We start from the raw sequence: 27,019 nt of genomic DNA on the forward strand, positions 1-27,019 counted from the left end.
ACTAGACGTGACATTTGAAGTAAGAATGACAGATGCTAGGACAGATATCATTAGAATGCACCGTCATCTGTTTTACTTTATCTATCCTAGCAGTTAAAGTTATAACTTTATCTACCCTCAGGTTAAAGAGCGTCTTCTCATTCAAACCTACTAAAATGTCATTTTAACATATGCTATAAAATAAATAAAATAGTACTATACGTACATTGTAATTTACTTTAGTAAACAGGTACAAATTCACAAATACAAAAACACTGTAAAAAAGTCATTTTAACAAATTGTAAACAGCTGGGTTAACAGCATTTTGATTCTTAATGATTCAGAACTGTCTAAATTTGATGGAATGCCATGTTTTAAATTATTTAAAAACTCTTTTTCTATATTACATCCACTATCAGCGACTCTAAAGTGAATAATATCTTCCAAAATTGCACATAAATTAGATTTAGTAGCACTGGAAATTAAAGGAAACTCATTGTGAGAAATGACATTGTGTAAAGTTTGAGCACGTAATATTCTTGAATCCTTGAGATTAGAAGATTTAATGTTTTCATCTTCACACAGTAAATATTCTAACCTCTTTAAGGCGCTCTTAGCAATTGGCCAGTATTCTATATGCGTATTAATTGCTCCTTCTTCAAACACCTGCAACAATTCGGGGACATATAAATAAGTTATTTGTAATCTTTTTCTACGTACTTACTTCTGATAAATTATCATTTGTTATAAATCTCGAGCGGAGGCACAGAGATAGTAACATTTTAAAACTACTCTCTTTTGGTAGCACATTAACCATTTGATCTAGTAGTAAGTCTCTTGTGTACTCTGGAATATCAACTCTCAATTGGAACCTAATGAATTAATTACATTATCTACCTCATACTTTACATAGTTTGCCAGATATTGATGTGCATGACACAGTAATGATAAAAATAAATGAAGTTTTAATTTAACATAATTACTAATTTCATTAGAAGCAGCTTTAAACACCTAACTCCTAGTTGGTTCGAAAATACTATCACGCCAAGACCTAAATAACCAGAGTAATTAAAAAGTAGAATGTTACTGGACTCGCTGATTATAGCTTATAATGAAATGTAACTAAATGTCTTTGAAAAGAAGGAAAATCTTACAATAGAGAAAAATTAGAATCATCTGCACCCAAGTTCTGTTGGCTTAATTGACAGACGGTATTACGAACATCCTCATCATCATCTTCGAGTAAAGTAAAAACAATTTCCCATATTTGATATAAATCTGTTCCTGAAATCATTTTACAATTACAATTTGTGATTCTATAATAAACACCTACCTTGCAATATACTATCGGTCCAATAAAACAACCTACGGTTTGCTACCAAAAACTTGGATAAAACCAATCGAAGTGAATTTTCAGCTATTGGTGAAGCACATTTGCGAAACACATGAATCAAATTACCAAAATTACCACGCTGATTACAATTATTATTACTTAAGTAAGCCAAAATAAAGCAATAAAATTCCTCGTCTGAACTTTTCATATATCTCTTAGCGTTGTTCTGTATAAGCTGATAAACTGTAGCTTTTTGCAAATCTGTTAAATCGTGCAACAATAAGGTATCAATGGCACAATGAATGTTTTCTGTGTTATCTTCAATCGATTTCCACAGAGTACTAAGCAGAATAGAATATAAAAAAGATTTTGAATCGTCACTTAGTGGTTTCAAAAAATGATCACAGATAACTGAGTATTCCGAATCGTCTTCCAAACATAATTCGTAATTTTTATACACAGGTTCCATAAATTTCATATAATTAAGGTACACTAATGCCATATGTTGCAAATGAGCATAGTTACTTAGATCGCCTTCTATTATTTCTTTGTAATCGGCTTCTGTTAACGAACCGGAATGATTTCTGACATGTAAAATGTATGCCAGTTTTAGAACGAGTACGCGTTCGTTGTACTTTTTAGTGACATTTTTTATCCATTCTTGTTCTTCTTGAAACCATAAAATTTTCATAATTGTTTTAAAGACTTTAATATTGTGAAAGTCTGGATCATATCTACAACAAAGTAAAGAAGAAAATTAACTGTTCGTCCAGAGTTCATAATGAAACACTAGTTTGGATATGCATTATTTTGCTGTACAGGAAGATTTTAAAAAAAGTTATAATGTTTCTGAACAATCCTTATTATGTACCTGATGATTAAATGAAGCAACGTCTCCAAATAATACACTCCAGTAATCCATTGCACATTTTGACCGCAAAGTAAAAGAATCCATGATGTGTCTTCGACAAATTTTTCAATATTTATATATGGTATAGTGTTATAAGGCGAATGCAGAAGATAGTGGAACTAAAAATAGTAATAACTACATTTATTGAATTACATAATAAAAAGTCAGTGGCTGCCCAAATAAAATTAGTTTGTCCCAGAATGAGGAGGAATAATAAATCACAATGACTATAAAACAATTCAAGGTCCTTGCATAGAAGCGAATAATAGATCTACATTACTCAATTAGTCATATAATGTTGTAAACGTACTCTTTTCTGGAATACAATATAGTTACGATGTAATTGAGTTATTTTTTTAATAATTAAATTCGCTGTTAAGTTACTATTATGTGTGGTTACCATACTAGCACAAATTTCTCAGTAGGCTCGAGCGAATTCGGCTCTCTTGAGAAGGCTTTGACTCAGTTTTCGAGGTATCACGTGGCAGCCGAGTGGGCGAGGGGGGAAATGTGTAGGAGTGAACGACCGAACCGGCTTCTGAATTTCACCTCGACGTACTTTGCAAGGTAATCGCCAGATGCCGTTAGGCTTTTGAAAATGAAATATGACATCGCAAAAATGGATTCTTTGACCTCTAATGACCTTGCAAGTGGAATATAACACCGCAAAGAAATGGAGGTCATTGATCTTGGATAACTTGCAAATGATACTGCAAAAAATAAGACAATTGCGCTGCAAAAATTGGCGTTGTTGACCTTGGATTATCTTGAAATAGAATGCCCTTGAGCTTCAGCTGGACCTACTTTCCAAGATCATCACCGCCACGTGGCATGCGACTTTCACTTTGGGCTACTTTCCAAAGTCACCACCAGCTGGAAAAATGAGGTCATTGCTCTTCTATGGCCTTGAAAATGTAATTTGATACCACAAACAATAGGTTCAGTGCCCTTGGAAGACCTTACCAATGTAATTCGATGCCGCATACGAATGCAGTCATTGTACCTACTTGGATATCCTTGAAATTGTAATTTAACAACACAAAAATATGACAATTGACCTTGGATTCAATTAAAAATGTAGACATCACAATTGAGGTCATTGACCTCGGAAGACATTAAAAATGTATTTTAACACCACAATTGAGGTCATTGACCTTGGATGACCTCAAACGTGTAATTTGACAGTTGACACAGCAAAATGGGGTCATTCAAGGATGCTATATAATATAAGGGATTGCTAGATCACGGAATTTTTTGGCCGCGTGTAGTGTTTGCCACACCGTGCTACAATGGTTTTTACCACACAATTTGAAGTGTTTAGCCTAATACGGCTTCGTCTTCCTTCAAAGGTCGAACTACAACCCCCACATATCAGTAGTAACAATCTTAAACATAACAAACTCAGCTTTATATACAAAATATCAGTACACAAATATGTACGCTCTTTACTAAGGTAAATGATACACAAGTAAATCAATTCTCCTCAAACCAGACACCATTTTTTAAAAAACTACGCCCCTTCTTGGTACGTGCGCTTTTGTTGCGTGAAGGCGCTTAAAAAATCGCTTCGTGCTACTTGTGGCGCTGCAAATCGTACCGTGTGAAGGGGTCACGCTACCAGCCGCTTCAAAAAACGCCTGGTAAGAAGGGGCTCTAATACGTCCAAATGAATGTTATAGGTACGAGTAGGTATTTAAATTTGTCACTTGTCATTCATCGTCTACAAGTCTGCAAATTCTCCTTCGGTTTTTCGCATACTCAAAATGTCGTGAACCCATTTCATCCTGCATTTTTGGTTTTTTGGCTCGTCATCATCCATGAAAATTGCAACTAAATCAGTTTATTTAAACTTTGTCCATCTTAAAATAAAGATTTCTCGATGTTCTTTTTGACACTGGCTGAAATGAGCGCCAGTTGAGTGTAAAATGTGAATACTATCTCAAATTGTTATTACAGTCCAATACTGCACGTCGGCGTCCAAGAATTTTTGTTGCAATATAGCGAACAACACAGTTATAACGCTAATTCAAAAACGTTGACAACTTACTTAGCAAATTATAACAGTCAATTCTGACAGCCAGGTCCGTTGGTGACGTCACATATGACTTAAACGCGGGCAACATTACAAGTATTATATATATTTATATTACATTATATATTATATAGGGATCGAGCAATCCTTATATTATATAGTATCCTTGGGGGCCATCGACCTTGCAAATGTAATTTGGCACCTCAAAAAATTGAAAAACGATAACCACAGCTTGCCCTTTGATCTTAACATCGGCCTACTTCGCAAGGCCATCGCCCACAGGGCACGCGACTTTCACAGTGATCCAATTTCCAAAATCACGGCCGCGGTACACGTCACCTTAACCTGGTAGGCCTGTATATCTCGAACGCCCACGTTTGTTGTTTGGAGTCCACTCGACTCCAGAAATTTTTCAGCGCATTATTGAAGCCACATGGGCAGAGTGTGAAGGATGTTTAACCTAAATAGATGACATTATTATTTACGGAGGTACCGAGGAGGCAAGGTTAGTAGTAGTATATAAATCTTGACCTTAACCTACTTTCCAAGGTCACCCTCAGGTTTTTTTCGTTTTTTTCCGGATATCTCCAAAAGTAGTCTGAACTTTTTCAGATTCAAAACTGCATTTTGTTAAGCATCAAAATACGCAACTTTGCCAAATTTAAACTACCTACCTATCTCTTACAGTTCCCGAGATCGCTATGGTGGCCCTCGAACTTGAATCAGCCTGTATAGTGTATAACAACTTACCAGGCATGACCAAACACTTTGTAATAGACCTAAATGACTGTGCATATAAGGTTTCTTAAAATTGTGTTGACATGTTTTTATCAATATCGATAAATGGGTAAGAACCAATGAAAGGGTACCTAAGACTTATTTACTTAATGTTCATTTTGTTGAACTTTCCCTCTAGTAGATTGGTAGATTTATGCCCAAGTAAAGTGTGTCTACTAACCTTTTGCAAAAGTCCATGGCAATAATTATTCGATATTGTAGCATCAGTAAGACTCACTATAGTTGATACAACAGCATGAGGTAATTTATTTATTTCAATTAAACTAGCGGTGGCTTGAGCAGCCAAATTACGAATTTTATGTGATGGATTACTTAAAAAAAATTCCATGTAGGGTAGAAACGCATCTAACTGTAAAGAAAAACTGTTAAATAAATTATGTAATAGTAAACAAATGACTTACATGTACTCGATCTAATGTTTCTTTGTTGGAATATAACCGATTTAAAACAAGTAAAATTGGGTATAAGGACGGATGATACACCTCATGAGATGCAACTTCAAGTTGTTCTAGTAAAAACTTGAAAAGATCTGGAAATCGCACAAAAAATATTTGACCTTGCATCTTATTTTTTATGCTGATTAGCTCCATATCACGCAATCTTTGAACTCCAAATATTCGCATAATAAGGGCAGAGAAAAGAAGAGTTGAAGAGTTACGTATCTAAAAAAAAGTACATGCACAAAACAAGCAAAATTGGCTAATACTACACTTACACCCCAAGCACTTGAACTGAAACCCCTTATTGCAATTTTTAGTCCATGAGCACAATGTGGCATCACTACTTCGCCTAACTGGTTATGACGGAATAATGCTCTTAATATATTTAGTCCAAGTACTCGCTGCTCGAATGGTAATGAATTGTTGCCGCAAATGTCCAATAAAGCATTCATACATTTTTCAAACAGTTTGCTACTTGCGGTAATAGGTTCTGTGGATAAAATGGCCTGTGAAATACTGTCGTTATATGTCGCTCTTTAACCCTTGAAAAATCATATTACCTGCACCATAAATGGTATGCCTGCACTTCGACGAGTTTCGCATGATTTGACACCTTCGAATGAAGCACCATTTAATATTGCAGTTATGTCACCAAGCCATTGTGCTGGTAATGAACTAACAGATGTTCCTTCTAATCTGCAACAAATGTTTCTTTATTTACATTTAAGCGTCGCAAGCTTAAATAACCAGATAAAACATTTACAATATCTCATGCACAAAAAGTAAATCCAGTAGCCACCAAGAGCAATAGGTATTGGTACTGGGAGTGCAGTATGAAACTCTGGCAATTCGTCAAAACAATTGACAAGTACACATTTTGGCCTGTCTGGAGATTGACTAATGATAAAATGTAAGTAGGAATTTGAAATATTCGTATTATCTTATTTAGGAACTGTAATTATACCATACTGATTTCATAGTATCAACTTAATTCGAAGAGGCGTTGAATTGTTGCAGATTAAGGTATTTTATTATTAAATAATGACGCACTCTGTATGCCAGTGATAAAGATACCTAAATAAAAACCTTTACCCACCTGACAGTGATAAGAAAGCTTCCATCTACGAGTAAAAAATAAGAGGAGAGAATGTAATGATGGTGGGAGCATAGCTTGGAGCATAGCACGCGAAGGAAGTCGCCATCATATTACCTCCTTTAAGCTGGTCAGTTATGTTGATTTGACTAATTATAAAATAGAAGAGATGATGTTAGTTTTGTTTTATTACGCCACTGCCAGTGGTGACACTATTATAACCTCCTTTTTATCCATTTCCGTCACGTTCTTATTTTTTACTCGTAGGCTTCCATACAGGATCTTTATTTAAGTTTGCAACTTACCTCCAAATTACAGAGCACAAATTTGAAAATCCAACAGAAGCTTGCTCAAAAGCACCACGATGTTTGGTATTGATCAGCAAATCAAAAAAGTATTTCCCCAGACACCGTAGCTGGTCCTCATTTACGAGCGCGCCATTATCTTTATTAGAAGAAAATTGTGCAAGCTCTCCAAATAGCAGCGATATTTCTTTCGTTGCCCGCCATCCATAGACTGTTACAACTTGTGACTTAGCGGTATCATCACTGTAAACATCGGAATCATCTGGCACATACCCTTCAGGTGAATCATTGCAAACTATGGTATTAGCCACTTCACTAACTTCAAGACAAAGGAATATTAATCTTTTTATCAACATCTTCCAATAAAGAAAGCTGCACTTTTTCCTGAAATAAAATATTTGACTAAATTAAATGGATGGCAAACATCAAACCTCGGATTAAAATTTTTTAATATATATCTAATACTAAATAAAAGTCCGTGCGTTGGCTTAGTTGTAACTGCATGATGGATGTGCTCTTGAGCACTTCGCAAGCAATCTCGCAATTCCAATTCCAACAAAACAACCATCAAATATGTTGCATCACTTAAAATATTTTCGCTGTCCTTGAAAATGGTTGGATCTCGAATTTTGATTTTCTGAAGAATGATATCACATATGCCCGGTACTTTAAGACTTAGGTTTATCATGTATGCGGCAGAAATTGTTCGGGAAGGTTTAATATTCAGCGCCATTGATAAGCACTGATCAAGATACGTAGAGATGACATCTTTGTCCTAAAAAAATGTTATTAATAGTCGCAAGCAATTATGTTCTTCTTACATTGAAATTAAAGAACGATGTGGAGAATTCGGCTAATAATTTTGAAGCAGTCTCCTTGTTTTGCTCATAGGTGTCATACTCCAAGATGTGCTTTAGATTTTCGACATCGCCGTGCTTCCACAATTTTTCAAAGTTCTGTTTAGGCATCATTGTCGAACTGAAATACAATATTTCCAAACAGGTTGCTTTTCGGTCGTAATTGGAGTCTAAATAAATACCAGGCAGTAGTACTTTTCCAAAGAGGAATTTCCAAAAATTTGCATAAGCAGTTAGAACTGGGGTAACATCAGCACTCAGTTTCTGTAATAATTTCTCTCTCAAGTCGTCTGAACTGAGAGATTTTGCGGATAGTATTTTATTTTCAAAGACATTTGTAACGTCTTTAATGCGCATCATTACTTTCTTTGTGCACGAAATTAGCTTTTGACGGAAACTGCCATTGGGTACACTTACATTGTAGTAACAATACTCAATCAAAAAATTTAGCTCCCATTCACTGAAGACTTCCGTGCTACTATGACTGTTTACAACGATGGCCAATATGCAAATTCTGATCTAAAATTACAATCAGCTATAAAATTGAAATAGAGCTTTTGTCTCATACGTACCTCGTCATTTAAATGAGTTTTCAAAATGTTTAAAGTCTGATAATCTAGATAATTCCGCCAGAAACCATTGGACTTCGTGCAATAACCAGATAAATTAACATCTATTCCATTTTTGCGACAATAGTGAATACAGCCCAGTAGTGCCAATATTTCAGAATCAGTACTGAGGTGTTGCTTCTTAATTCTGCAAGATAAAATTAAAAATTATTGTAAAATGTATGCAGTACTCTCTGAATATACAGTAGAAGCATGTCCCGTACATTTGAAGGTACAAGAGATCATTTGGTTCGCAACATTTAACGTTGTGTGTAATAACTGAGCAAAAAGGAATATATTAAAACTGCATAGATCCCGATAGGGCTGTATAAAAAAAAAAAAAACTAACGATCTCACATTCCATTCCCAAGTTATCAAGAGTGGATCCTTTTAAATGCACCATTGTGGCGGCCGAACCTGGAAGGTTTAAGAAATCTCTGTTCAGTGAATACAGAAAAGTTCATCCTGAGTGTAAACATCAAAACATAAAAGAGATCTTTTTTTATTTTATTATTTATATATTATTATTTTATTTTGGCCCCTTTTTGTTAAAGAAATCTTTAACAAAAAGGGGCCAAAATAAAATTGTTCATATGCGCCATGGGCCACAGTTGAAAATCCAAATAAAAAGAATAAATAAAAAATAAAAATAATAAAGAAATCAATAATTATCTTCTTTTTGGTCATTTCTAGAGACATTTAACTGTCAGACACTGATTGTTTGAACACGCATGCGTTACAAATTTTTCGTTTTCGCTATGGAGAAAATATAATTACGTGTTTCAGAACGTAACCTTGTGGTGGACATTACACTATGGATGTTCTACATGCACAAACTGGTAAGTATATATGCTGATTCCTGAATGTTAAAGTTAAGGAAAATTCTGCTTTAACACAATTTTCTTTATTGTAGATCTTAGATTTGCAACTAGTTTGCTGCAAAGTGCTTTACCAGGGAATGCGAATGAGACTCGTATAAATGGTAATGCAACGATTGATGAAAATGAGAATGCAGTATGTGTCAATAATTGTTACTGAAAAATAAAAAAATATTTACTAACTTAATATGACTTTGGAATTCATAATCCACCCCACTTTGTATCCTTTACGCATTACGATCTCCTCAACGGCGTCCATGTTGGAAAACTGTTCACTCACGCGTGACGTCACACCGTACTCAAAAGCGTTCCACTTAAGGTTTTGCCCACAACGCCTCTAAGCTAGAACGACAAAAACGCGGTCGCGGTCGTTACGGGCGTTAAGTGAAACGTACCCTATAAAACATGACAGTACTATGAAGTTAGGTTATAAAAAATTACAGCTTGTATTCAGATTTTATTTGTCAATTTTTTTAAGTTGGCAGTAAATTTGCCCAAAAATGGCGAATGATTGCGGTACTTTCTATATCTAGTGACTTTAATAATCATATATAATACCATAAGTAGTCGAAGTATTGTCGAATATTTTTGAGGTGCTGTCACGAATGCTAGTTACGCTGATTAATACCACGAGCGCTTGCGCAAGTGGTATTAAAAAGCGTAACTAGCATGAGTGGAGCAGCAGCTCAAAAATAATCTACAAATACTTCGACTACGAATGGTATTCGGAGGACTATTCAATGAATCTAAAGAAAAATTAAGCATAATAAATTACCCACGCGAATGTATTTCCATGACAACAATAAACGTCAAAATAAATTATGGAAGTTGCTTTTCATTTTGCTATTGATTCTATTCGAACTTTTGTGCTCCAAGCTAATTCGTTATGAGTGATTAAATTAAAAGATGTGGTGATAAGTCGGTTGTCGAAATTTATTAACAAACTAAGAAGAATGTTCCGGTTAATACGACAAAATTTCGCGTCATTTCACTGGTGGAAGTTTGACAAATGTCATTGAATAATCGCATTGAATTGTCGCTGAAATACCACACGTGAAATTATCGCTGAAATACCACACGTGAAATTATCACTATAATTCGTTCCCATTGGCGCAGCAATTTGAAACCGAGACATTTCACTGGTTGAAATGTGACAAATGTTAGATGAATTGAATAGTCATATTAATTAATTATGGAACACATATGAACATATATGGAAGTTTAGCCCTTGCAGCAACGTTCGAATGAACAGTTCCTTGGTGTCATGATGAATGAATATCTCAACTGGACACCGCACATACCGTCCCTTTCTACACACTACTTACCGCAAGTTACGCAAGTTTGTGAATTCGTGGCCAGGTTAGCCAACCTAGGCTTGTTAAATATAACAACTCACACGTACACAGCCTCCTATCGTACGCTAACATCACCTGGGGATATTCTTCTGCATCGAACACCTCTCGTCCTGCAAAAGAATACTATCCGCCGTATCTGTCACGCAGATGCATACGATCACTGGCGGCCCTGTACATATTGCTATGGTAGGCCTTCCTGGGGTGCTAAAGAATGCGCATAAGTAGCGTATTTTTCATTTAGACTACGTACTAGCGGCCAAGTCGCGCGGGCGCTCTTAAAGATATGGGAATGACAAGCGCCACACCCTGTATATAATTTTTATAAGAAGTAATTCGAAAATCTGGTACAATTTATTACAAAGGACACATAATTGTTGAGTTTTATTTAATTTTAGTCGTAGTCGTGTACTTTTGTTAGGACAATTGTTCAAGAATTTAGTAGGTTGTCATTGTTCTTGTTTGTAATTTAAGACGTAGAAGGTAAGTAACATGTGGGTAAAAAATGGATTGCCTTTTTATGAAAATCAATTAAAAATTGCTTGATATGGGGCGAGATATGGGGACTTTATCAAAGTAAAACATAATTAAATGCGATCGTTGGCCCTTATTACCGAAGATAAGGAACGCGATGAAGGTGGTGAGAAGTTAAAACGTTGGCGCAGCAATCTAACATGGGAGTTGTTCAGGTCATTGGCATAGCGTACGTAACAGCTAGTTGCATATACATTTTCATACAATTTTTCCGGCGACCTATGTTTTGCAATTGCAAGAGTTGTTACAAGAGGTAGTTTATCAGTGGTGTACAGTCAGAGAGCACGCGTACAGTTACATACAAGTCATACAAGAGAAGTTTTCGGCAATGTTAAGTTTGTAGTTGTACCCAAGCTGCTATTTGTAACTATGTCAATCGTCTTGGAACTAGAGCTAGTGATGTAAGATAAGTAAGAAGAAATGTTACGATCGCCAAAATACATGATGATAAAACTATTCAACCGTCTTCCACAAGTCGTCAAGCATATCCTCTCTTCACACATTTAAAAGATACCTACAAAAGTTCCTCATTGATCACCCGTTTTGTAGAACTGAAGAATATCTCGCCAATTCTTAAGAGCTCTATGTTCATTCAACTTCCTGTTATTGCACGTATTATTTGTTGTCTATTTTTATTTCTGTGACGTTCTTATACTCTTATGCAGTCTACATGAAAAATAAAAATGATTGATATTGATTCTGTTTGTGGTGTTAAAAGTTTCACAAAAAAGTGGCCCAGGATCAAGAAAAACGCAAGGCTCTATCTTTAAAAACAGCCGACATGCACTGTTGTCTCAACCAAAATAGAGCACACTGTACAGGGTGGTTCACCATTGGGATCTCCGCAACGGTAAGAGATACAGTGTGGGTTAAATGGTTTTTGAAAAATCTTTGAAAATAATAGAGATATCACCAAACAACTGAATCGCATTAATCAAATTTATGTTTATATTTTAAGTCAAGTTTGAAAACCATAGATATTTAAAATTCAGTTGTGTATTATCATACAATAGTACATTTGTACAGTGTGTTCAGAAAGAAGTTTATTTATCCACTGCGTCCAAGATAAAGATGTCTATCACGGGGACCACGTAAACCATAGAAGATACGACGACAAATTAGGAAACAGTTGCGCAATTAAAGGGTTATTATCAATGTGCCAAAAAACAGAAATTTGCCAAAATAATAACACTTTCTCATTGCCATTGAGCTTTACAAGACAGCAAATAAGAGATTTTCAATACAACGTTTCGGAGAAGTCATCACGAACTTTATGTTTTTATATCACACATCACTACATACATCCTGTTGAAACCAACTGTATTGATTAGCATTTTTTACTACAAATACGATATACGGCACACAAAAAAAAACCTAATCATGCGAGAATACTATTTTCCAGGAAATTTGTCAAATAGGTGGTAATAAGAGTGTTTTTATTATTTTGGCAAATTTCGATTTTTCTGGCATATCTTCTGAAGTAATCGGTATTTTCTGGTTTTCTTTAAAGTATGATAATAATTCTTTAACCGCGGATCTTTTGACTTTAGACCATCGTCGTATCTTCAATTGTTTCGGGGATCCCTATGATAAACATCCTTATCTTGGACACAGTTTGGCTGATTAACGAACTCGTACGAGCATTACTCATGACTCATGAGTTACACAATAAAATGCTAAACGCTATTGTTCAGCACAAGGTGGATTCATAACGGTGGCGGCACTCTGATCGTTTTATATAGGAAGCGCGTTTATGCTTATTGCCTACCTTCCAGTCGTAGGCTGGTTTTACTATGGAGTCTTATGGGAGATACTACGTTTTTTGTGTATATAATAATTATTTAAAGATTTCTGATGTTGTACCTTATACAATGTGTTAGTGTACCCATGGATTATGATTTTACCTTACGGCAGCAACTTCATTTTGTTTCTCCAGTACAAAAAAAAATGTTCAAAGTTTTTCCGCCTGCATGTAGGCAACAAAGCGTTCAGATGGGTGAAAGATTGTCATTGAAATAAAATAACAGCTATGCCGCTCAAATTTATTTATACAATTTTAAATTTCTTTATCGAATCTTTAATTTTTTTTCTTTTATCCGCATCCTCTAGTCTGCGTTTGTTATATTGTATGCATGTAAAAATCATGCGAGTTGTTAGATAAAACCGTAAAAGGTCTTTCGTCAATTTCCTTTTGTGTAGTTCACAGCCCACTGGTTTGTAGGTATTAAGTTTGGCATTTAACTGCAAAAGTAAAATATAATTTAAAAAAGTTAATATCGTGCAAGCAACATGCAATAGTATATTAAGTAACAAGGGATTAAAAAGTTGTTATTTTCGAAAGAATAGTTAATATTCTTGAGGGACCAAAAACTAGTTTGATCCAGTGTTACTTATACTATTTTTTCCAACACCGACCGTTCTAAATTCATTTCGAAATGAGTATGATTTATATTATAAAAAAAACTATCAAAAAGTAAGGTAGGCTATTTAACAATATTAGTGTCATGATCACAAGGGATAAAATTTTTCTTGATTCCTAAAATAAGTTAGGTGTCTATTACCTAACCACTTAACGAATAATAAAAACGTTAAAGCTTAGCGCCGTACTTAGCAGTTTGAAATAGGTAGTGTGCAAAAAATCGTGCGTTAGGATGCGGCGTCGGCAGAATTTGGAAACGCTGATTCATTCCATTTTATAACATTGGTTTTGCAAACTAATGTAAAACCTAATTTGCAATTTTTTTTAAATCAACGAATTTTATGTTAGAACTAAATAAGTTAAAAGAAAACTTGCAAGCTCTTAGTTAGCATTAAATTATGAAAATGCCTCTTCGTCTGGAACCGCAAGACTATGGTCTACTGTGAAACAGCTCATAACCAAATATTCTTTTATTTAATATTAGAATGATTGCCATAAGAATAGAAGATATACCGCAGATTATGTCACGGTAATGTCTTTATGACGTTGAGCGAGAATTAGTACCTAACTCAAAGCCACGGTGAATAGACTCAAAGCTTATGATTATACGATTGCTGGGTTTCTCCAACAAAACTTAAGTAAGGCTTAAGTTATAGCGCCGTGTTATTTGGTCGTGCTTGGTCGAAATGAATCAATTGCTTAGTAACGTTGAACTTAAGTCGAAGTGAAGTAAGAAATAATGTTGGAGAAACCGACCATAAAAACTTGAAATAATGTGTACGTTGAGTTGCCTTTAATCAGGCGGAAAAATTTAAGGTACTGATTCTGTTGTTCATAATACAAACGTAGTCCTTTTCGTATATTCAAATGACAATAGATAGGTATAACAACACGCTATATTGATTTCAACTTCAAAAGTATCGAAATAATGATAATATTGGCAAAAACCGCCTAATCTCCCATATAACTCCATAGTAAAACCAGCCTACGACTGAAAGGTAGGCAATAAGCATACGCGGTCAGATTTGGACAGCGCTGTAGGCCGGAGTGCCGCCACCGTTATGAATCCACCTTGGTTCAGTATATTAATGATATCTACCGGCTGACCCAATAAGACTGTTCCTCGGCCATATCTCGAGAACCAGTCGTCATATGACTTAGGGGTAAAAAAAATTATTGGGTAAATCGGTCATGAAGAATCGCTGGAAAATATTTTTAAGTTCTAAAAATGACCAACAGAGGGCGTAACTGCCATCTTAAATTTTAGAATTGCATTTTATTTAAATTTCGCATAATAAACTAAATATTCTTTTTTGACATTTTTAAAGCGAACCAGTTTATCATTTTCGTAAAAACAAACACTCAGTTGGTGTGGTGTGGAGCGTTCAATTGTTTTTGCAATAACCTGCTTTAACTTCGTAACCGTTTGACCGATTTTAACAAATTTGGTATGGTTGAAAAGAGCATTCCTTGGGCAATTAGAATCAACCAAATTTAGTTGAATCCTTCTCCGCCAGGGGGCTAGTTTTGACACTATAACCCAAAATCCTAAAAAAATCAAAAAAATGAAATAGAAAGATTTGACGCTTTCATATTGGGAAATGAGATTAATGTAATTAATTAATTAAAATGCTTAACTTGTATCTAATTTACTTTTTACCTATTTCTGTATTTGCATATGCTTCTTGGTTAGAAATCGGCATTTTAGAAAAGATTACAAATTCAAAAAACTGCACTTCCTGAATGTAAACACAGCAGAATAATTTACAAATTGCGGCTGTTATTATTTTATAATGCATCATGTTTCATTTGTTTAATTTTTCAAGACCTACCTAAAAGTGTAGGGTCCTTTTCCAAACAATCTTTCGCACCATCGACAAATACCGGAAATACGTCAAATAAGATACAATTTAAGCATTTTTATTAATTTATTAATTTATCTCATTTTCCCAATATTTGAGGTTAGGAACGATATTTTGAAAAACGGTTTTCACTGGACACTTTGGGTGTTATTTGGCTTTTCATAAACAAAAAGTCATATCATTCCATTTGATTTTTTTGTTTTTTTTAGGATTTTGGATCATAGTGTCAAAACTAGCCCCCTGGCGGAGAAGGTTTCAACTAAATTAACTATATTTTCGATTCTTGTTGCCCAAGGAATGCTCTTTTCAACGATACCAAATTTGTTACAATCGGTCAAACGGTTAAGAAGTTAAAGCAGGTTATTGCACAAACAATTGAACGCCCCACAGCATCTTTGGTTTTGAAATAACTGAGTTTTTGTTTTTACGAAAATGATAAATAAACTGGTTCTCTTTAAAGATGTGAAAAAAGAATGTTTAGTTTATTTCGAGGTTTATTTTGCGAAATTTAACGAAAATGCAATTTTAAAATTTAAAATGGCACTTACACCCTCTGGTGGTCATTTTTAGAACTTGAAAATATTTTCCAGCGATTCTTCATAACCGATTTACCCAATAATTTTTTTTACCCCCAAGTCATACGACGAACGGTTCCCGAGATATGGCCGAGGAACAGTCTTATTGAGTCACCCGGTAAATATAACCCAAAGAAAAGAAAAACGCAACTCAAAGATGCACAAACAAAGGAAAACTTAATACTTACAATGAAGTTATTGCTTTGGAATCAATTTTGAAAGCTGCTATGAACAGTTCTTGAAATATCTGCTGTGGTTCATCAGAATTTGCTAAACGTGCTACAATTTCTTCTACCCACGCTTGTAACCATTGCTCATAAGATTGAACTTCCTTCCAATGTATTTTCATTAACCTTTCATAACTAGTCACTACCTATAAATTATAACGCTTAACACTGTCATTTTAAAAAAGAAAAGATGTGTTCACATAAGCCATGTAAAGGTACTTACATTTGCTGCTTTTCCGGAACATATAACATCATCAAGCATCTGCACAGGTAGGTTACTATGTTGTTGCAGCACAACGCTGCAACCAACTTCGGAACATAAAACCATAATAATGGCATAAAAATTAGAGCACTCCCCAAGATCGTTCACCCATTTGAATAGTGTATTAAAATAATCTGAGCATCCTACAATGATAAATAATATTAAAGAGCGCTAATTTACAATGCAATTACCTTGAGCTTTAGCTTTGAGAGTAACTTTTATCAGAGATTTGAACATTGCTTGAGTATTATTTTTGACAACATCAGGAACATCATCAATGTAAACGTTTATGTAATCTAAACACTGTCTGTAGATATTGGATAGTTCATCAACTTCTAAGTAAGAAAGATGTGAAGAAAGCGTGGTGATTGCTTTAGAAATGCCCATCATTCGGGAGATATTCGTTTTAATACCAGAACTAGAATTTATGAATGATGATTTCATAATTCACGTTTATAAGAGAGTACAATATAGTCATAAGTTATTACACGGCGCACTTTCCCTAGTTTCGCCCAACCCCTGTTTTGTTCCAAGATTTTCCACAAAGAACAAACAACTTTTACACTCGATGTTACGTAAAAAGCTTTCTCGCGCAGATGTTTTATTTAATTGCACTATGCTTGAACAACTGACCATCTCCATCAACGAAAATGACGAGAAATTCAAAATACATTTGTTTAATGTAGATATTTCTCTGGAATTTTTTTAAATACTTTTCTGGAAACGCATTTGCACATGAATATTCAAAAAAAAACCATAAACACCTCTATTTAAGAAAATATTAATATTTATGTTACCTACCACTTTATAACAGGTGGTCACTTTGCCGTTTCTGAAATTTGGTTTTGCATTTGTATTTTGTTAAACATAGAGAAATTTACGCATATACCAGTTCATAGCGAACGTGAACAAAAGTATGTCTGGCGATAACAACAATCTGTAGGCTCCATCTACATTCAACACACCCCCTTAAGAAAGACCTAAATCAACCCAGTTAAAATAGGTACTTTACTAACACTGTACACAATGTTTTCATTTGAACTTGAACTGAATACTTTTATGATCTTAGTTACAGATTAGTAGGTATGGCTGGTTTATAATGAAATATGAATTTGTCCCTTTGCAAGAGCCTTGACCAATCATTCAAAAAAATGATATTACCTTGTAGCTGAACGAATCAACTTTTGTAACATGAAGCACAATATGATTTCATGTCCAATTCTACCTTTGTATAATACGTCAGATGGAGCAACAATAGAAATTCCTATATACAGACACACATTTAAGAGCTCCTTCATTGAGGCGTCACCTACAGCTCTCATTCCCAGATGACGAAAAAAGTCTGAGCTTCCAGTCTCTTTTAACAGTTCAAGATAAGGATGCTCTTTAAACCACTGCAATAGAATTAATTACTTACAATACAAGAATTAAAATAAACTACTTACACCACCATCAGGAAACATTTCAGGTGTTGTACTGCATAACATCACCATCATGTGACCACTGTTACATTTCACATCATATGCCACATTTATATGAAGAATTAGTTCATACAAACTTTTGATTAAACTTATTTTATCATTCAGACTAATGTTTGAGGTGTTATAATTTTGTGAAAGACACAGAAGAAATTTTGTGGTATTATACAGGTAAGTGTGTAACAACTGCGAACTTAAAATATCCTTAGAGCGTTCCCTGTGAAAGTATTCAGTCCGCTTAGAAAATGAAGTATACATTTTAGGCTACATACCACAAGTTCTCCACTAATTCATTCAGAAACGTACAAGAGCGACTAAATAATTCATGCACATTTTCCAAAATTGCAATTCTAGCAGCTAATATGTCAAAACTTGTATATAATGAGTTGATAAAATGATCCGTATCTTCCCGTTCTACATCCTCGTTCTTTATGTGTACTTGTATCATACACTTCATAGACCTAGAGAATTCTTCACATAATTCGTGATTATCTTCATAAGGTAGCAAAATACGTGTTACTGACTTTTTAATGGGATGCTTTGCAGTGCAAGATAAATACATATGAGCAAGCAATTTTCTTGCTTTACTTTTCTCTTCATTTTCCAGTGCAGATTTTAAGTACTCTGAAAGCTAAAAGACAACAATATAAATATAAGATAAGTGCTAAGATAAATTTGTGGAATGAAACTGTGCATAGTATTCATAGCAGTTCAATAACTTATGGCTTTTAAATGATGACTTACTCTTTTGACGGATTCCTGCTGAAGACAACACTCAGTAGTTTCACTACATTTTTCAATGATATATCGAAAATGTTCATTGGAATTGTTAGATCTACACTCAGAAATACATGAGCAAGATCTTCGAAAAACAGGACCCACAATCTTCCTAGGTTTCATAATTGACACATGCAATGCAACGGAATTTTGAAATAATTTAACGTAGAGTAAATTCGGTGTTACAAGACGAGAGATAAAGACTTCAACATGTTTACTTTTAAAAAAGATAGGTTACTAGGTTAGGTTAAGTTCTACGTTTTAGAAAAGTGGCTAATGTACGGATCATTCATTGGTTTAAACAGAGTTTAAGGCTTGTCTCACAGTGGAAGCGTTTACGCGCGAACTGGGATTCGTACGAATACGTACGTTTATAGACGAACTATTCAAACGTACGATTTCAAACGGACCTTCGCACATTAGTGATTAATAAATCGTCCGTATACGTGCGTGTAATTGCGACGTGCGAACCGATCCCATTTTGTTCGGATTTTTATGCGAATTCGCAGGTTGTAGACGATTGTGCTTGTGAACAGTTGCTCAGCTCATGATGGATACGCAGCTAATGTGCGAATCCGATTTGTGCGTATACGGACGTACAATTTCTGACGTTAACATGCGTATTTCAGTTCGCGCGTAAACGCTTCCACTGTGAGACAAGCCTAAAGAGAGGTGGATAATACGTGACAAATCTGATTACTCAATGCGACGGTGAAATTCGCGATTCAGATAGAGGCGATGGTGTAATTTTACAAACGGCGAGTTTAGGTGGGAGCGATTTGTAAACATAGAATTATTCAGGTTATTCTAGTAGGTTTTTAAATGAAATTGTACCAATTGTAAAGTGAATTGAGTTTATCCTGCCGTTTTTGAGATTAGGGCCGTTTGCACCGAAAAAATTTAAGCGGAGCTTAGCTGAAGTGTAGCTTAAGATCCATGGCAACGATTATTGAGACATGGCTGCTATAGGTTATAAGCTCCGCATCATATGCTGTCAAACCGCATCCATTTTAGCAGGAGCGGTAAAAACGCATAGTGTGACACCACACCACCACACTTGGGTACGCGAAATTGCGACCTGGTGTTTTACAACGTAGGGAATCCGGCTATATTTTTAAGTGAGAGGTTTTCATTACTACACTGGTATTCCGAGTTAGTTTTTTCTCGCTTTTTGTTAGCTTTTTGTTAGTCAACTTGGGTACATCACAGTGTGTTCTAACCTCTACGCTCTAAGATTTTAATTTACTTCGTGTTGATAACTACGTTTTAGTTGACCAAGTCAAATAAACACTTTTATTATTTTTTTGCCACTCATGCTTGGATGGTAGAAATACAATTGTTTTAACAATTGCTAGTGTTGTATTTTTATGATACCCTCACTATACGTCGTCTGGTATAAAAACAGTCGCATGTAGCCGCCCACGACAAAACTTATGTCTTTTTCTCTCGCATGGGCTAGATAGAGACGAGAATATAATAGCATAATTTGTGTACCCCTCACAGTCGACCAGTTTTGCAGTGGGCGGCTACTTGCGTTGATTGACGTGACTGTTTTTACACTAGAAGAGCAGAAGTAGGTGGGTGCAGTTGAGACACGAGATACCAAAAACATCTCCAAGAGACACCGAGTGACCGACAACGACATTAGAGACACAATTTGTGTGATTTGGATATGTTGAGGTTATGTTGTAAAAGTTGTAAATAAACTTTAGGAAAATCTATTTATTGTTTTATAATGATAACAAATACACACTAAACAAAAATGAGTGAACCGACAGATATATTACAAGCCATTGAAACATATAAAACACAGGTGGGTGTATAAATTGTATTAGTTTGGGTAAACTTTTTAGAGCCAATTGTAATGTAATATAATTGTGTAACTGTGATTTAACTGTTGGAAACCAGGCAACATCACAAAAATGCCCAATATCTCAAAAAATAATTGCCAATATTAGAGACTTAACTGTTGGAAACCAGGCAACATCACAAAAATGCCCAATATCTCAAAAAATAATTGCCAATATTAGAGACTTTAATTATACGTCGATGGTTCAAATAAGTAGTTTCACATATTTAGGGCCGGTATTTCCATCTTCGGATAAAGTACTAGATTCGTACCTGCCAAATAACATACCGCCCGATATCTTCCGTTTATCTATCTGCGAGTATTTCCATCAACGTGCGGTATAAATATATCCCGTAGATAGCTACCTAACCATAGCCAATGTTGCCGATTTTAGAAGTCTGTAATAGAAAAAGATTGCGAACGGCAGGGCCATATATTAGAGCAAGATAGCTTGCTACCTGACAATTTGAACGAATGCTTTTGTTTTGGAAAGAAATTCAGTGACTTGTAATATACTTGTCAAACGTAAATTACAGAATAAGCTTTACTTATGAGTACTCTGAACATGAACCAAAATTGTGATGTAAATGCACCGCGTAGAAAGAAAAGGCTAATTTCAGCACATCTGAAAATCGTGTGCTTGTGTCAAGAAAATCTTGATCCATTTGGAAACTAAAATAGGTTACCTATATCCTTCAAGAAAACATAGTATGTATTTGCGTACTTCTACTTCCATACTTCAATTTCTTTCTTCCTATTTAGTATAGGTACGGTTGGTAATTTCGCAAATTTTTAAAACGTCACCAGTTTACTAGAAATTTGACGCAATATCCTGGGGTTATGTTGATAACTGCAGAAAATCTACCCAATAACTTTATCTAGAACTTATCCTGCCGATAATATTTAAACGAGGTTCGAAATACCCGAAGGGACGCTAACTGTCGGTTTACCTGGAAGGTATCTTATACTTGACTTTATCCCTAGATGGAAATATCGGCCCTTAGGAATTCTAGATACCTTTAAGATAAATCTAGATACCTTTCAGATTGGTTCGTTTGAAGTTTCTACAAGTAAGTTGAGTTGTTATGTTTGTGGGCACTGTAAAATAAATGCATTGGTCCTATATCACGTTCAACCCAATCCAATTTATTGAACAAATTTAATTCAAAACATTGATAGACATTGACACTGATATGAAGAACTAATTTTTTATTATTATGATGACAACAGACCACTTTTTTATTATTCACGTGTATATGCTTTAAAAATATTGAATATGCATTCTATGTGCACATCACTTATCAGATCCATATGAAAAGTTTATCAAAACGTGAAATGCATCAAGTTATTTATTGTGTGTTTGTCTTGGTTTTTAAGTTTTAACATTAATTAACAACCAGCCTATCCAAACTTGTCTTTGTGGGCATTTTTGAAAAGAGAATTTTGTGCCCTTTAAAATGATGGGTGAGTCGATGGGAGGTGCATATTATAATTTTAAAGTGAGGGTAGTCTCATGTTATATATTACATCATTTTTTTTAGTTGGCAGAAGTTGAGCAGGCCTTAACATCAACAGATGAAACGTCACAAAGAGTAGAGTTGCAAAGCTTACGAGACAATATTATACAATTAATTGAATTAACCGAAGAGACCCTGCAGAGAAGTACGATACCACAGAGCAATAGTAAAAAGAATGACTCTTTGGAAAATGAATTTGCTTTATTCATGGTAATTAAACTAACTGTTCATACTGCAAGTAGCTACAAGTTATAGTATTTAGGCAGAAATGGAAAAAGAAGGTGCCACAAATACATCATCGAATAATAAAGAAGATATTGAAAGTGAATTAAAACATTTGGAGGGCATGAAGTGTAAAGCACCACATAAACACAATTGGGGAGATGTTATGTATCACAATGCTATAGTGTGTTCTGTGGTTCTGGATGAGAGAGAGCATTATTCGTTTGATGAAATAAAGGTAATTTTTCAGTAGGTAAGTTATATTACTTTTTGAGAAATCGTGGATGCCCTTATCATGATATTTTGAAAGAGTCAAAGCAGAAATTTGGCCAATATATCGTTATCGACGGATAGCGGATATATGTATCAACAAACAAAAAATTGGTCAATCGCAATTCAAAATGTGGAGATGCGCATAGGCTTTTTGATTCACTGCATCTGCATCTGTAAAGGCTGTTAATGGTTTTTTTTTGCTTCTTTCCTCATTTGTTGTAGCATTTGTGCAATTGTTTTCCTAACGAATCATGAGCAATAATTTTTCATACATTTATAAATATTCTTGTAACTACTTACATTGCTGTGATAACACGCATAATTTTATGAAAAACGTCTCTTGAAACGATCATGCTATAGATGTTGATAAAATTTGTAGGTGTTTCTTCGTATAAAATTTTCTCAAAAATTTCTTTATCTTCAGAGATATTTTTTGTACATATAAAATCTCCTTTGTACGTTTCTCCACAACTTTGAATGCTTCAATGCTAATTCTTCCGCAATTAACTTCGCCGTGAGATTTGTTAGGTCTCTTTCAGCTGCAAGAGTCGATTCCCAAGCTATTGAGAAATGCTTATAGTGCTCCAGGAGTGTTAATTATATTTTAGACATCTCGTCACTTGTGTATTTCTTTAAAGATTTAGTCCTCTACAATTTGTACGCTATATATTTTTTGCTGTACATTTCGGTGTGCCCTGTGCTTTGAAAGAATTAATCCACGCCATCAGGGTTTTTGTAAGAAACCACCTTAACGTTTGACTAGTGGATATGAGATAGACTAAGGTACGATAATGCTTCACAGCAGTTCGTACACTTCTCTTTATTTTACACAGTGAGCCACACACTTTTTGTGACAACAGTAGCATTTTGTCGTCCTTGGCCATAAAGAAAAAGGTTCTACTTGCCATAGTCAATTTAGGGTTCTTCTCAGGGTTCTTGGACTCTACTGAGGTGAGTGTGTTCCAATGCTAAAAAACCTTCCTGGGGGTTGATTCATCATGACTCTATGGAAGATAGGTAGGTACTGACTTTTGTTCACGAAATCTGATTTTCCAGACGCCACTTATTATTATTGAATCCTTTGATTGCCTCAGGCTCCAAATCGAGCTCCAAATGATCACCTTGCAGAGCAGTGGTCACTGATTTCTTAGACTACCTCACTACACATTCTGGATCCTTGGTTTGCAAAAGTCCAGAATATTGGAGCAGTTTTTAAACTAAATTTCGCGGAACGTTTCGTATATAAAAAGCTTTGATTTATTTATCTTATTGTACGTTTCTGATTAGTATTCTACTTTATTTACCTGTCTTAATTTTAATGTAAGTTTTTTAAGGTGAAAATTATGTTTATAAATCCAACACATCAGGAAATGCTCCCATGCCCTTACATGATGGAAGGGAATTGCAAATTTGACGATGAACAATGTAAATACTCGCATGGTGAAATTGTGTTATTTTCAACACTGAAAGAATACAGTGAACCAAATTTTGAAGTATTATCAGTCGGTCGTATAGTTCTAGCCAAACAAATGGATAAATTGTGGGGTAGAGCAAAAATTTCTAAAATTAGTGAAGAAACTTGTGTAGTTCAATTCGAATCTAGTAAAAAGGAATTAAAGCTTCAACTGCATGACGTGCTGCCATTGGATAGTGAAAGTGAAGAGGACATTTCAGATGATGATGACGACTATGGTGAAAGGGACGACATTATTAACATGAGTTTATTAAATACACCTACTTCTCAGGCATTGGGAGATTGGGAAAAATATACCAAGGTATGATTCATTTATAAAATGTAGCAATCATTGCTTTATTACTTCCAGGGTATTGGGTCAAAACTAATGCAAAAAATGGGTTATGTAATTGGAATGGGAATTGGCCGTTATAGTGATGGAAGAGTAGAACCAGTTTCAGCTGTGGTTCTTCCTCCGGGAAAATCTTTAGGTGAATTTTTTGTCGATAACTTTGACTTTCCTTTAACCGCAGATTTTTTAATTTATTAGTTACTTAGGTTTACATTTTCCCCCTTTTTTATAGGCTCACATCACTGTTGCGGACAATGCTTTGAGTTAAGAAACAATTATAATGATGTATTGAATTTTAGTTAATTGTTTAAGGCCTTGTGGTACTTACAGAGGTTTAGGTATTAGTCCAGGAAATAGAGACTGAAAATGGACCATTTCCTGCAAAACGAGAAGTACCTAGTTCCAATTTTTTTTGCATGTCATGAAAGAATATCTGGTGGTTAAGAATCCAAGTTTTTGACCTCCCACCCCTTGTGCTTCTCTCGCACCACTCTTAAAACCAAAGAAATTTGGTTGGTTTTTTAGTTTTTCAATCATATCTTTTTATAGATTCATTTTACAAAAAAATATTGTTATCAGAAATTGTAGATTATAAAATTCTACACAAATTTGATATACACTACTTTTTTGTGAAATGTTTATTAAAAACGGTATAGAGCTTCAGAGTTGCTTATATTTTTAAGAATTCTGAAATTTCTATGTAGATGTTTTAACCAAATTTTATACTTTATCTCTATATTTAAGAGTTTTATGAGAAAATATCTTGAACTTATCGTGCTATAAAATCCCCTACGCTGCACCCTTACCGAAGGGGATGCATAATAATTCCACTTTCAACCCTTGCTAGTGGTGGGGATATTTGAATCACTGTGAGATTGTAGGGCTTTCTAATATACGTTTGAAACAAAAAAATTATCTCACTTCAGTTCAGCTTCATCCTTAAATTCCTTCATCCCCCCTCCCCCGCCCCCCAACCGCGGTAGGAATAGATATTTAAAGAGGAATAGAACACATATGTAATAAGCGTTGTACTCTCTGACTAACTTTACAAGAGCGTTTAAATATCCATTTTTACCGCGCGGGGGGGGGGTGAAACTGAACTGAAGTGAGACAAGTTTTTAATTTCAAAAGTATATTAGAAAGCGCTACAATCTCACAGTGATTCAAATACCCCATTAGCAAGGGTTGAAAGTTGAATTATTATGCATCCCCTTTGGTAAGGGTGCAGGGTAGGGGGTTTATACCACGATAAGTTCAAGATATTTTCTCATAAAACTCTTAATTATAGAGATAAAGTATAAAATTTGGTTAAAACATCTACATAGAAATTTCAGAATTCTTCAAAATATAACCAACTCTCAAGCTCTATATCTTTTTTAATAAACATTTTACAAAAAAGTAGTGTATATCAAAGTTCTGTAGAATTTTATGGTCTACAATTTCTGATAACAATATTTTTTTCTAAAGTGAACCATTAAAAAGACATGATTGAAAAACTAAGAAACCAACCAAATTTCAGGGGTTTTGGGGGTGGTACGGGGGAAGCACAAGGGGTGGGAGGTCGAAAACTTCGATTCTTAACCACCAGATGACTGTCTATGACATGCAAAAGAAATTGGAACTACTTCTCATTTTGCAAGTTATCACCCTCTATTCCCTGGACTATATGATTTCTGACCCATATAGTTGAATTTTATTGTTTTGTTATAAAATCCCTTTCTTATTGATATTTCATATTCATTCTATGTTGTACATTTTACTTACATCTAATTTTCTTTGAAACAGATCACTGCATGAACCTTAGAGAAAAAGCAGGAGGAGACAAAGATTTGTTCAGTGTGGAGAAAAAGTTAAAAAGGTTGGCGAAAAAACAAGAGAAGAAGAATATTAAGGCATATGAAAGAGAGAAGAATCAAGTGAACGTATTCAACTTTTTAAATGAGACGTTGGCAAGTAAGAGCAGTGCTCCTACACCAAGTGTGTCAAAAAGTAAACACAGAAAAGAAATAAAGTTGGAAACTTGTCGAAGTTTAAATGTGGCAAGCTTAAAGATTGACGAAGACATAAAACGAACGGAAAGAGATTTATGTCAAATAAAGGAATCTCTCGGCCGAAATTTAGATTCTAATTCTCAAATGCATAAACATTTGAAATTAAAATTAAATGCAAAGCAAAGAGATCTACAGACACTTAAAATGAAAGCAGTGAATATTGCATCGGAACAAAGTTTGCGAAGTGATAAGAAAAAAATGACAGTATTTTAAATTTAAATAAATTATATATTTTTTGTTGGTAATTTTTATTTGTTTAATTGCACTATGCCATCCCACTGATGATAAGTTAATACATTTTGCCAAGTGCATCAAAATACTTTGTGGTTTTTATTTCAAGTGTAGGGAGCATAATAAATTAATAAATTTGACATGCAACTAACACATTTGATTTGTTGTATGATGGAGAGCACTTTTTACAATGACTTGTTCCCTTGCATATGAGATTGATTTGGGTTTCTTTCAACTGTTGGAGCCTATTGTGTGTGCCATCATAAAATGTGCATTCCTAAAGAATTAGTTTCTGGAAAATTTCAAAGTTCTCGTATGTCAAATAGTTATGAAAGTGGGATTAAATTTAATA

General features: G+C 34.7%; 2 protein-coding genes across 5 annotated transcripts; one reads left to right on the top strand and one right to left on the bottom strand.

Moving 5' to 3' along the window:
- Positions 1-196: 196 nt before the first annotated feature.
- LOC116163244 (thyroid adenoma-associated protein homolog) lies at positions 197-18,980 on the bottom strand. 2 transcript variants are annotated; one of them, XM_031477106.1, is made up of 20 exons: positions 18,687-18,980; positions 18,215-18,573; positions 17,910-18,159; positions 17,626-17,858; positions 16,656-16,882; positions 16,426-16,607; positions 16,164-16,348; positions 8,320-8,503; positions 7,712-8,266; positions 7,322-7,665; positions 6,891-7,274; positions 6,053-6,188; positions 5,768-5,998; positions 5,454-5,714; positions 5,213-5,401; positions 2,184-2,341; positions 1,313-2,046; positions 1,134-1,263; positions 704-851; positions 197-645 (listed from the first exon to the last, which is right to left on the bottom strand). In XM_031477106.1, the coding sequence occupies exons 1-20, from the start codon at positions 18,840-18,842 to the stop codon at positions 271-273; spliced, it is 5,421 nt and encodes a 1,806-aa protein (XP_031332966.1). In that variant the 5' UTR covers positions 18,843-18,980; the 3' UTR covers positions 197-270. The 2 variants fall into 2 exon arrangements, with proteins under 2 accessions (XP_031332966.1, XP_031332967.1); XM_031477107.1 differs by lacking the exons at positions 16,656-16,882; positions 17,910-18,159; positions 18,215-18,573; positions 18,687-18,980 and having other exon boundaries at positions 17,626-17,753.
- A 1,395-nt stretch (positions 18,981-20,375) lies between these two features.
- Positions 20,376-26,755, top strand: LOC116164769 (zinc finger CCCH-type with G patch domain-containing protein-like). Of its 3 annotated transcripts, none has more exons than XM_031478989.1 (6): positions 20,376-20,532; positions 22,110-22,295; positions 22,348-22,545; positions 23,906-24,355; positions 24,404-24,524; positions 26,171-26,755. In XM_031478989.1, the coding sequence occupies exons 1-6, from the start codon at positions 20,482-20,484 to the stop codon at positions 26,647-26,649; spliced, it is 1,485 nt and encodes a 494-aa protein (XP_031334849.1). In that variant the 5' UTR covers positions 20,376-20,481; the 3' UTR covers positions 26,650-26,755. The 3 variants fall into 3 exon arrangements, with proteins under 3 accessions (XP_031334849.1, XP_031334850.1, XP_031334851.1); XM_031478990.1 differs by having other exon boundaries at positions 23,915-24,355; XM_031478991.1 differs by lacking the exon at positions 20,376-20,532 and adding an exon at positions 21,895-22,032.
- Positions 26,756-27,019: the final 264 nt, after the last annotated feature.

Source organism: Photinus pyralis, unplaced genomic scaffold, assembly GCF_008802855.1.
Source record: "Photinus pyralis isolate 1611_PpyrPB1 unplaced genomic scaffold, Ppyr1.3 Ppyr1.4_LG2, whole genome shotgun sequence".
Classification (NCBI taxonomy): domain Eukaryota; kingdom Metazoa; phylum Arthropoda; class Insecta; order Coleoptera; family Lampyridae; genus Photinus; species Photinus pyralis.